This window comes from Octopus bimaculoides, chromosome 4 (genome assembly GCF_001194135.2).
Source record: "Octopus bimaculoides isolate UCB-OBI-ISO-001 chromosome 4, ASM119413v2, whole genome shotgun sequence".
NCBI classification, from domain to species: Eukaryota; Metazoa; Mollusca; class Cephalopoda; order Octopoda; family Octopodidae; genus Octopus; species Octopus bimaculoides.
This window is the reverse complement of record NC_068984.1, coordinates 52,788,261-52,800,253: the sequence shown is the minus strand read 5'-3', so window position 1 is coordinate 52,800,253 and position 11,993 is coordinate 52,788,261. Positions and strand designations below refer to the sequence as shown.

General features: G+C 29.8%; 1 protein-coding gene across 37 annotated transcripts in view; it reads right to left on the bottom strand.

Moving 5' to 3' along the window:
• LOC106871823 (tropomyosin Tod p 1.0102) overlaps positions 1-11,993 on the bottom strand; it is a 50,078-nt gene that overhangs the window by 7,792 nt on the left and 30,293 nt on the right. For 11 of the 37 annotated variants that reach the window (XM_014918514.2, XM_014918517.2, XM_014918487.2 and 8 more), the window contains 3 exons: positions 6,705-6,822; positions 5,055-5,125; positions 1,393-1,468 (listed from right to left, as the gene is read on the bottom strand). In XM_014918514.2, the coding sequence (XP_014774000.1) occupies positions 1,393-1,468; positions 5,055-5,125; positions 6,705-6,822 (265 nt within the window). Of the gene's footprint in view, positions 1-1,392; positions 1,469-1,529; positions 1,606-2,051; positions 2,128-4,883; positions 4,955-5,049; positions 5,126-6,704; positions 6,823-7,020; positions 7,139-7,468; positions 7,587-7,647; positions 7,766-11,993 lie in introns of those variants that run through there. The other 26 variants (XM_052967065.1, XM_052967066.1, XM_014918492.2 and 23 more) reach the window with 18 other exon arrangements.

Here is an 11,993-nt window from a genome sequence, read left to right as displayed (position 1 = left end):
ATATATATATATATATATATATATATATACATATATATACACACACACACATAAATATACAAATATGCAAACACATACATATGTAAGTGAATGTAAAGACACATGTTCACATGCATACACTCACCCACACACGCATCAAATACAATTTTAATGTTTTCAATTTTTAAGTCCACAAGACACCCACAAACACATTATTACAAATGGGGAATTATGCTTGAGACCCAAGAAATTAGCAGAATATACATTTTCTGGAAGTATAGTTAAAATTGTTAACCCAGAATTTAAAACATCAAATAGGCCCAACCCATGCCAGCATGGAAAACAAACATTGAAGGATGATGACGATGATGTCAAGTAGTTATGTGAAGACTGGCTGCACTATGACTTGAGTCTCAAGCACTGTTATAAACATCTGAAAAAATGTATTAATCATTAAATAATTCACACATTGCTTGATTGTAAGCACACCACACAATGAATTTGGTGTTTCTTAATTGCTACAATTTTTTTAAAAAGTTAATTTTGTAAGATTCCCTAACTCAAGCCTGGTTCAGTAACTGGTTAGAAGATCCAAGCATAATTTTCTATTCAGTAAAATTAAAGGATTGGTTGCTTTTTGAAAGAAATTTTTAAAATAATCAAGTCATTGACTTTTCATACCAAAGTTAAAAGCAAGCTCTTGTTTCAAATATTAGAAATTATATTTCCCACCTATTCTTAGGTAAAAAACAAAGATTAAAATACTAAAATAATTTTCAAGTGATATTTTGTTTTACAATCAAATGTCATCCAAATGTATGATTTAAAAAAAAAAAACTTCATCTTTACAATAAATTTAGTGATAAAATTAATATTTCTGAGAAGTTAATGTCAAAATTATTTTAGAAACCTCATTCTTAAGTCGGCTCCAATATGTCTATTTGCAGATTTTAGCAAATGAATTACAATAAATCATTTATGTGTCAATGATTTATGAGTAAAATGATCTACCATCAGAAAAACTATCATATTCAAATGCTTTACAACTAAAATTGTGAAAAATTTTTGAGATAAGTTGAAGATTAAATTTCAGATTCAGGTAGAATCAGCTTTATGGATGGTTAAATGAAAACCATATAAATTTTCAAAGATATCAAATTCTCATCAGTCACTGCATGTATCATAATCATGAAGGCTTCAATTACATCTTTAAAACCCAGTGTATATTAATATATTAAGGCTATCCACTTCAAAATAAATTTCAGACTGTTAATAGATTATTGTAAAAGTTGTTTGAATCTACATTTTAGGGTGGGAAAATATAAAAGCGCTGAGTTTTAATTTTTTTTTTTCATCATGCAAGAGGCTTCAAGCTTGTTGACGTCATCGAACACCATGCAGGTGTGGCGTTACCTCTTGCTCACTGATCTCCAGTGATTTCATATTGTTGCCCACAACCTTCAACTCTTCCTCCAACTCTACGATTTTCCTGTAATACAGAATACAGAATGATCAGAAATAGCATTGCAACCTGCCCATTGGCACCTTACCTGTTCGCATTGGACCTCAATTGTTTTGCAAGTATTACCAACTACATGTAGCTGTTCTTCAATGTCAAGCCTTTTGCTGTAATGGCATAGAGAAAACAGGGATCATTATCTGAAGGGGGAGGGGACAGCCAAATAATTGACCACTGAAATTTCTAGTCCAGGCAGTGCATGCCCACAACCAGCATTATGCCAAAACAGCTTCTGAGGCAGCCAAATCAGAACCAGCAACAGAGAAAAGCCAATTGAGATTTCTAGTAAACTGTTGTTGTACAAGGTACCAAAAAACTTTTAAAAAAAAATAAACAAAATCACATATCAAAATAGAAGGATTGCAAATTTTTACAATATCTGAAATACCAGTAAGAATTTAAGATTTTTATCTTTCCTCCAAAAACTTACCAGTTTCTTCAAATATTTTGCATCCTTATATATTGATAGTAATTTGCAGGAAGACTTTTAAAAAGAGAACTAATTAGTAAAACATCAAACATGACTACCAACAAGTTACCACAACTAGCTTACCTCTACTTCTTTAATCTGTAGTGTTTTGAGATTTCTATTGATTAGGGTCATTTCCTCTTCCAACTGTTTTGCTCGCCTATAAAATCCAACAGCACACATGCTATCAATCACATGCTAGGAAAACTGACTAGTAACTTCCTTTCGAAGGTTTGCCAGCAGAACAAAGAAAATCAGCTAACTGACACAGGATTGTATTAGGAGGATGAATGGTTAAATGCTAACAAAGGTTCCACTGATGACAACTCAACATGGAACTATAACATATAAATTTTTCTATCAAATAATTTTGGTGAGATTTTGATAAATAATTTGTTCATTTCAGTTGAATTTATTTTTTTTATTATCCATTGAAAACTTAAATTTTTCTGATTTTTATGAAAAATATCGAAAAGAAATTTTGTTTTCAAAAATTTTTGTGGAAAGAATTTCTCAGGCAAAATAATGCTTTAAGTAACTTATAAAAATTCATCAATAAGATGGAATATAGTTGTGTCAGTCAGCAGAATTAATCCATGTGTGTCACCTAATCAAAGCTAATTTCAGTGAACTCTGCTGAACAGAGATAAGCTATCATTTATGGGGTGGAGGAGATTTGGAGACTTTAAAACTTTGAGAGTTTTAAAGAAATAGGTAAAAATATTAGAATTATGAAAAGTTGGGTGAAAATTTTAAGAGAGGAAAAGCAGGAAGTGGGTGGATGGGTGGGTTGTTTAAAAGCTGAAGAAATAGTCCTATAGAGATAAGCATGAAAAAGGTGGGACAACATGGTTCGTGAAGTTGTTAGTAAAAGGAATCGAGTTTTAAAATAAGATGGATGATAAACAATATAACTTCTTTCATTTGAATAAGAAATTATTTCTGTTTTCAATGACTTCAATAAATTTGGTCAATGATTTCCAGCTGGTATTTATTTTATCAATGCCAGGAAGATGAAAGGATATGAGCACAGGTGAAAATTCTTCTATTCTGCAGCTATCTGTGTCATTGAACCACTAAGTGAAATTAATTCATTGGCATTCTGTAGGAAATATGGTCAGCATTGGGAAATTGTATTGAGAAATGTAAAAAGATTGTTTGAAACTGAAGACAATTACCGAATTGAAAGTTATCATCCAGCTTTAATTAGTAGAATTAGTATAATCAAGGAGTTAATATAATAAGAGTTATTGCTATTAAAAGAAGCGAAGCACTATGATGATGATAAGTAGCAGAATGAGTAAAAATGCAAAACTAAAAAGAAAATAACTTAATCTTATTCAACCCTTTTAATATTTCAGACCCTGCAATGGACAAATTTCTAGAATGGTGTTGCAAAAGGCAGTGAATGCTATTTTAATTGCAACAAATATAGGCGAGGGCACATTATACTTCAAAAGGGTTCAAATTCGCAAATGTAATTTTATAATATAGAATTTTTATTTGATCACCTATGAAGAGATTAGTTTCCCTAAAAAATCTTAGGGCACATTTAAAAAAAAAAATTTTTTTATGGAAAGCCCAAATTTATGTACCTTAGTATCATGAATGTTTGGGGAAAAAATTATAAATATTCTCTTTACTGAGACATTTAGTTGATCATGGTTGAGATTTTATTTCAGATTTTAAGCACGTTATTGAAAAAAAAAAAAAAAAAAAAAAAAACATCACAGAATGAGTATTAAGCAATATTAAATAATTTCTTAAAAATAGCAATTTCTTAAATTTGTAACATTTCATTTAAGCCTTTTGATAGAAAAATAAATACTCATTCTAAGATTTTACAAATGGAAATATTAAAAGGAAATATTTCCATAAAAAAGAAAGAAGCAATAATGACTGAAGTTAGACAAAGTTCTATCAAACATTATTGCCATCAAATAATCTGCCAATAACTATCTTTTGAATTTGAGATTGGCAACATTATAAGCAGAAATAGTAATTGAAATACTTATACAAAGTAGACAATAATGAATTTGATGTGGTTTGAAGTCAATATATTATAGCATCTATATTACATTATGTTAGAAATAACATTTAAACTATCTGTTAGAATTTTAAAAAATTATTGCTTCTTTCTTTCATGTCAATTTAAAGGAAAAAGGCAGGGAAGAGAAAATGTTATGCAAATGGAACATGCTATCAGACAACACCATGATCCATTAGTAAATTCTAATTTTTCTATGATGGGTTTAATTTCCAGCATTAATTCTTACCACAAATGGTAGCAAATCCAAGCACACTTAACTAGTTTCTACATTGAACTCAGAAAAAGTGTAAGGAATGGAGTTAGTGACTAGAATAATGGTTAGCATAAATTGAGAAAGAACAAGATGCAGAAACAATCTGAAAGGTTTCCATAGCAAATAAATAAAACAGGAGATGATTGCTTAAAAAATAAAATATGCAGACATAATGAATTTTGTTATAATAAATAATGAAAAAAGAATGTAACTTTTAAATTAAATCTTGCTACACTATAAACAAAAACAAAACAAAAAATATAACAAAAACTAATTAACTAAAGCTCAACAAAAAACATTTTCTTTTTTTCAAATTTGCGTATGTGTTATAAATTTTAAGAGAACTAAACAAACTAAACTACTAATCAATAACTAAACATCTCTTAGGATGTTGTATATCACATTTGTACAGCTTTGCCAGTCTTTCACAGACCAAAAGTTTCAAAGCTCATAAATAATCAACTTGGAAAGCTACTCAAGGTTGGTTTTGTGGAAAATTAACGTTGGTATGATTGAAGTTGTCTCTGGCCTAACAAGCCAAGAGATCAGTATTCAGCGGGTCTGATAGCATATCATTTTCCTTTCTCTGAAAGACTGATACCAAATAACCAACCTTTTATTATGTAAGCTGGTTTCTTCAGCAATTCCTAATTCATGTTCAACAACTTTAAGTCTGCGTACTGTCTAGTGAAAAAGATAAAAGTAAAAAAAAAAGAAGAAAGGGAGGCAAGTCAGCTGTGGACTGCGTGAAAGGAAAAGAATTTTAAAAAAATACAATACTCACGCTTCTGCAGCCTCTAAACGGGCTTCAGCACGCTCAAGGTCTACTTCTGTTATTGCCAGTTTACGGGCAGCCTGCGTAAGAAAGATGTGTTACCACTATGCTCTTTAAAGAGTTTGTGTTAGTAGCTGAACATTAGTGGCACACAACTTGCACGCATTCCCATAAAACATGCAAGTTTCTTTATGATCTATGTACAGAATTATCATGCAAAAATTGTTTTCCTTATAATTTTGCAAAATCCTAACAATCTTAACATTAAAAGTATTTACTGTAAAATGATATGTATATATATAGACAGAAGAATAGTATTTTTCTCTCAATGTATAGAAATATGTTTTTAAAAATAATACCATTTCATTATTAACAACAAAGTAAATTTAAATTTAGAAATACTTTTAAGAAAGAAATACACACTTCAGTTACATATCATAAATAATTCAGCTTACAAAGTAAGAGAAGCATACATAAATTAATATATTGTTGTTTCTTTGTTGGTTATTTCAAATTTATGTCCTTTTAAGTTTCCCAAAAATAGCTTTAAATTTCAATAATTCTGATCAAGTTTAAAAAACAAACAAACCAAACAAAACAAAAACTATAAAGCCAAACCAAAAAAAAAAAAAAAAAAAAAAAAAAAACTGACAAAATACAAGGAACTAGATATTAATATAGTTTTGCCTTAATTTTTAAGTTGGAACATTGCTGCATGAAGGGAACTCATAAGATTTAAGTTGAGATTTAAGGTGCCTCGAAATAAAATGAAAATTATAAACAAATATATATATATATATATATATGCAAAACTATATCAATATCTAATCTGAAAAATGTCAAGTTTAAGATTCCTCCAAATTTTAATAAGAAACAAATTATATTGTCAAGTATATTATTATAGTGCCTTTATAAAATTAAACTAAATGAAAATGTGATCATTAATTATAAAATATGATGAATTTTAATCAGTAAATTATTGAAGTAAATCATGAAAAGATTCAAATAGTAAAATGTAAATATCTAAATTAGTAGATATCCAAAAGGTTATAATTAAAATAGATAATTAATTTGGATAAAAAAAAAAAAAAAAAGTAAAATAATGTTATGAAATTCAAGTTGAAGGAATCTTTAAAAAATACAAATAAAAATATAAACAAAATGTATTTCAATTATCAAAAAACATACACACAAAAAGAAAACATCAAGTCGTAAGAAAACTGGGTTTAGTACTAAAAAATCTTATCCAACTAATCTTAAGAATTAGTATTGAAGTTACGCTATGTTAGATAACTTTGTACTAAGTTGTATATATCTACCTACATTTTACACATTATCCTGAATTAAATACCAATGAACAAGGTAATTTAACATGCCTTTGAAACATCTGTAATTCATGCATTAACATCTACAACTAATGCTAATCACAATCTTTTCTTCTATTGTCTCTCTTCTAATATTTCCTTTTCTATTTTTTTTTTTGAGGAAATTGGAACTGTAAACATATTTCATCTGAGTTCTAAAAGTGCCAAGCAAACTTTTTGGCTTCAAAAACAATGCAATCCCAAATTTGGGTCAAAAATTTCATTTTTTTTTCCGAAAGCATCATAACACTTTGCCAAATTCATCAGACTGGCACAGCAAACACCAAGCTGTCACCTCATCAAATTTCCGATCAGCATCTTCAGCAATCCATTTGGCTTCCTCTAATTGCTTCTCCAGTAAGTCGATACGTTCTTCATCTCCTTGGCTCCTGTTTTCCAACACTTTGCGCCCTCTAGTGGTGCAGAACAGATATTGCTCATAAGTTAAGAAATTGGTACAATTAAAGCGCAGGCGATAGTATTAGTTGGGTTAACTATGTTACAAACGGATGTGGCTTCATTATTTATATTATGTTGATAATATGAAGTTCAACTGCAGTGAATAGACCTTTAGTGAATAAAGCATGCATACAGTTGGTGCATAAAATCACCTCATCATATTTGCGATCACCTTCTTCAGCTATGTACTTAGCTTCTTTGAGATTAGCTTCAAGTTGATCTATCCTTTCATCATCAACTTGATTCCTGCTTTCAAGTACTTTGAGCGCTCTGCCAGCGGACAGTGGAAGAACAAAAGGTTAAATCTAAATAATGTACTAGGCCAAATTTCAGCACATGAACTTCATGGACATTTAAAAAATATACACTGAAAGAAATATGTCAATTAATAATAGAAAAAAAAAAAAAAAAAAAAACCCATCAAGTGACCCCCATCTCACAATCAACAAGACTTTGACACTGAAATAAAAACAAATAAAAATATTAATAAAAAATGAGATATATATACACAAAACAGCTGTCTGCTTCTTCATCCGAATCTTTAAATCATTTTCGTACTGTTTAAATTAACCGTGCTTAATACGTCTCGCGTTAACATACCTCCTCGTATTTCTGTTCTGCATCATTAACTGTTTGTGTGTTTTCTCTTGCGATATCTTCTAGACAGCAGATTCTGTCATAATCATGTGCACCTCTGTTTTCAAGTGCTTTCTTGGCTCTGTATGGGGAAAAAATGGTGTCAACAAGTGCATGCAAACTAAGTGGCCAGTACAACATACCTCATCATATTTTTTCTGGCTTTCAGAAGCAAACAGCTCTGCATCTTTGCATTTCTGCTCCAAATCACAAATGCGGTCATCGTCCATGGAGCTGCGATTTCTCAACACTTGGACAGCTCTAGTCACCACCACAGCAAAAGCAGAACATACAATCACATGCACAAGACTTAGAATAATATTAAGTGAACACAGTAATAATTAGATGTTGCTTTTTTAAACTATGCCAGTAGTGTAAATGTTAAAATATAATGATGGATGATAATGTTATCAAAATCCTTTTTCAGTTTAGTGGTGACAAAACAATTATACTTTTATGTAACATACTTTCTCCAAGTCATTATATAAAAATTGCAACATTTGTGTATAAGGTTCAATCTTTGTAAAATGTTTCTTGAAATAAAAAGATTTCAGAAACATTGAGATTAAAATTATCCAGATATACATTGCAATATAAGCTTTTATCAGTGTGTTGCATGCATGCAAAAAAGCATTCTCATGGCAAGAAAAACTCTTTATGTTGGTCATTTGAAAATAAACCACTGGCAATATTTTAGTTGTTAATCTAAGTACAAAATTTCTAAAGATAACTTAACCGAAAGTACAAGTGTATAGTTTCATGTTGAAAATGCTACTCCTTTTCATTCAAGGTTACTAATCTCAAGTACTAATAAACAGATTATTCACCACCAGACCAGGTCATGTTCAATAAAGAATGCCTAACATAGAAAACAAGGAGTACACTGGCACAATTGCATTCTTGAATTTTGTTCCATGCTAAATATCACAATTAACTAGATCTAGAGATTGCCAACATACATCCACACTGCAATGGCACTCCATTATGATGTTTGATTTTTCATCCCCTGCATAGGTTAATCTAAATAATCTAAACATACTGGATCTATGGAACAATGTCAGGAAAGTGGCAAATTGTAACATTGAACTTCTCAACTGTAATTATAAACTAAATGAATTCACACACACACACACACAACTGAACGTATGTGCATGCATATTAAATATAAAAATATGAGACTTTCCTGGTATTCAGACTCACTTCTGCAAAGTGCATACAAATCTACCAGTTCATGAGACTTATACACTGACATCCTAATAAGTAACATCCAACTTTCTTAAACTCTCTGCTATCAAAATGTTTTTGAGTCTGACATATTAGGACAACATATCTACAAAATCACAAGACTATATGATTCTGTCAATTACTCAACTTAGTATTTTATTATTAATCAATCAAGCAATATGAACACACATACATGTATAGAGAATTTTATACCTAGTAATTTATCTCATTAATAAAATAATAGCCATCATTTTGCATTTATCAAGCGACTACTTCTACACATGCAAATATGTCTAACTATAGATGATTATCAACATCTGGATGGAGATAAGTTTATATTTTTTTCTTAAAGAAAGTATGATACATGAAATCTGAAGTTTAAGTTTGAAAATAATTGTTAAAAGCTAAGAAATTTAAATATTTGAAAGTTGTTACAAATGACTGATTTATGTTCCAATAAACGTTCAAAGTATACCAAAACTTTGGAAAAATGAGTAGGCTTAGAAAAATTTACAAAACCTCTCTGTTCATCATTACTATTGATGCAACAAAAATAAAATAATACATGCAAAAACTAAACTAAACTAAATAAATAAAAATAATAATAAAAGAAATAAGACAAAAAATTCTTGCTTGGTAAACAAGAAAAAAAGATTTTAAGAATCTATATAAAAAAATTATCCAGAACTTATATGTCTACAAGTTACAAGAAGTGGTAAGTTCAGTGCTTAACTCTAGATTCAGTAGTAGTTAAACAAAGACATTGAATTTCTTCCTTTATTCAATGTTATTCACTATATTGCAGATAGTGTGGTTCAGTGTTTGATATCAGGCAACATGCAGTTGGTAAAAATAATATCTTAAGAGGCACAGAATAACACCTGCAGAGAATATTAACTCACGACATGGTTAATGCAATAAATTACACAACAGATAACTTTTAAAAATAAGTTAAATATTTCATTTGATCTTGAAGGAGTTACTATTGGAATTATATAAATCCACAACAGTAATTAAAATAGTAAAATCTTGAACATAATATGATGTATTGATTTCAGATTTTGGCACAATGCCAGCAACTATGGGGAGGATGTAAGTTAATTACATCAACCCCAGTACTCAACTGGTACTTACAGATAAAATGTTGCTAAGCATTTTGCCTGGCATGCTTATGATTCTGCCAGCTCACTACCTTAAACCATATGAATATAGGTTTCTGATGTTTGGAACATGGTCACAAATTTGGAGGTGGGTAGGGAAAAGGGCATACTCAATCACCTATACCCCAGTTATTCGGCTCACGATTGCAAGGTTGTGAGGTCAATTCCAGGTGGCGCATTGTGTCCATGAGCAAGACACTTTATTTAACATTGCTCCAGTCCATTCAGCTGGCAAAAATGAGTAGTACCTATATTTCAAAAGGCCAGCCTTGTGATACTTTGTGGCACATAATTTCACAAACAGGCTGTTCTGTTGATCAGATCAACTGTAGCTCTCGTCATCATAATCAATGGAGTGGCAGTCACACACTAGTGATTGCCTGGTTCTCTATTTCATTGGCCCAGGTGGGATAAAGACTCAGAAATGTAAAAGATAACTAAATATAGCAAAGCATTTTGTTTGTTGAAGTCTGATTTTGCCAATCCACTGATTGAATAATGAAAGCATTTGGCTTTTGGTTTATGGGAAAACCATCACATCAACAAGTTGAAAGAAAATGTTGGTGTGAATATTGAAGGTTCCTGAACTAAAGGCTACAACTCAAAATGAGTGCTAACAGTTACAGATCAGCCAGTTTTCTTAAAGCTAATTTTGAATTGTTAAATAATTAAAGCAGGTATATGGCACTGAATCTTAAATGTCTTAATCTCTAAAAAAAAAAAAAAAAGGAACAAAACCAATATCTAATAAAGAAATAGAATAAGTAAAATAAAATCTTGTCACCACTCAACCAAAGAATTAAAAAGTAACAAAATTGTTTTAAACAATACTATCACATGCACTATTCTAAAAAAAAAACGAAAAAAAAACACATATATACACATACAGACATACACACAGACATATATACACATAGATTATATATATATATATATATATATATATATATATATATATAAATAAAAATATGTGTATGTATAAATGTATTTATAGCTAAAATGAAGTTATGTAGCCAATCCGTCAGAATTAAGATGCATCATGAAATTGCAGAAAATATTTATAAGTACTCAATAAAGATTAGAAAATATTGTCATAAAAGTTTTAGTCATCTTTTAAACTTATTAAAAACGAATTACATTTGAGAATGTAGAAAATGAATTAAAAAAATTTAATAAATTAAACTATAGAATTTGGTGCAAAAGCTTTCATGATGCATATTATAGTTAATTTATTTTAAATGGTTTGCAAATGGAAACATTTTTACAAGATGTGCTTAATAAGTACATTACAATTGATCAAGCAGATATGGTATACTTTAGGCAATTTGACAAATGTTTATAAATATAAAATTATTTTGGTTTATTACCTAAAATGCTTGATATGAGTTATCATGATAATGAAAGTTCTGTACTATTAACTTTATTCTTTGTTTCCATTTACATAATGTTTTAATCAGGTCAATTTCTGATCATTAAAAGATATAACACTTCTAAATATGTACAATACAAATTCAAAATGAAGTAAACACCCAGGAAAACTTTAATTATTTTAGCCTACTTCTATAAACTCAGAATATTCAAGTAGATTTTTTTTGTATCTACTCTCAGCATAAGGTTTTTCTTTCTAGAACAATATCTGACAAGACTAAAAGCAATCTTTGAGGTAGTCAGGTTTAACTTGATTTAAACATGCCACTAAATCAAAATAGAGTTTATGACACGTATTTAAGGACTTTATCACTAAATCTTGATACTCCAATTTTAATTTTCACTGTCTGAGACTACAAATCTCAACAAAACTGTGCAAAAGATGCTATACCAGGGTGGTTTACCCTGGTATAGCAGTTTCATCACACACTAGCTTTTGTACACAAAGCAAGCTCTCAAAATTTACAGCAATAATACCTCTGATGACCACTTTATTATTGGACATAACAGTGCTTAATTCATGTTACAAAACACTCATCATAACCTAGACAAGAGTTTGTAAATAAATAAATCTTCATTTAAATTAAACCAAATGTTAATAATTATAAAGCTCCATCGAATACCACTTACAAGCAATACTGAATTAACTTTTTTTCTGCAGGATGGAAAAAGCCAGT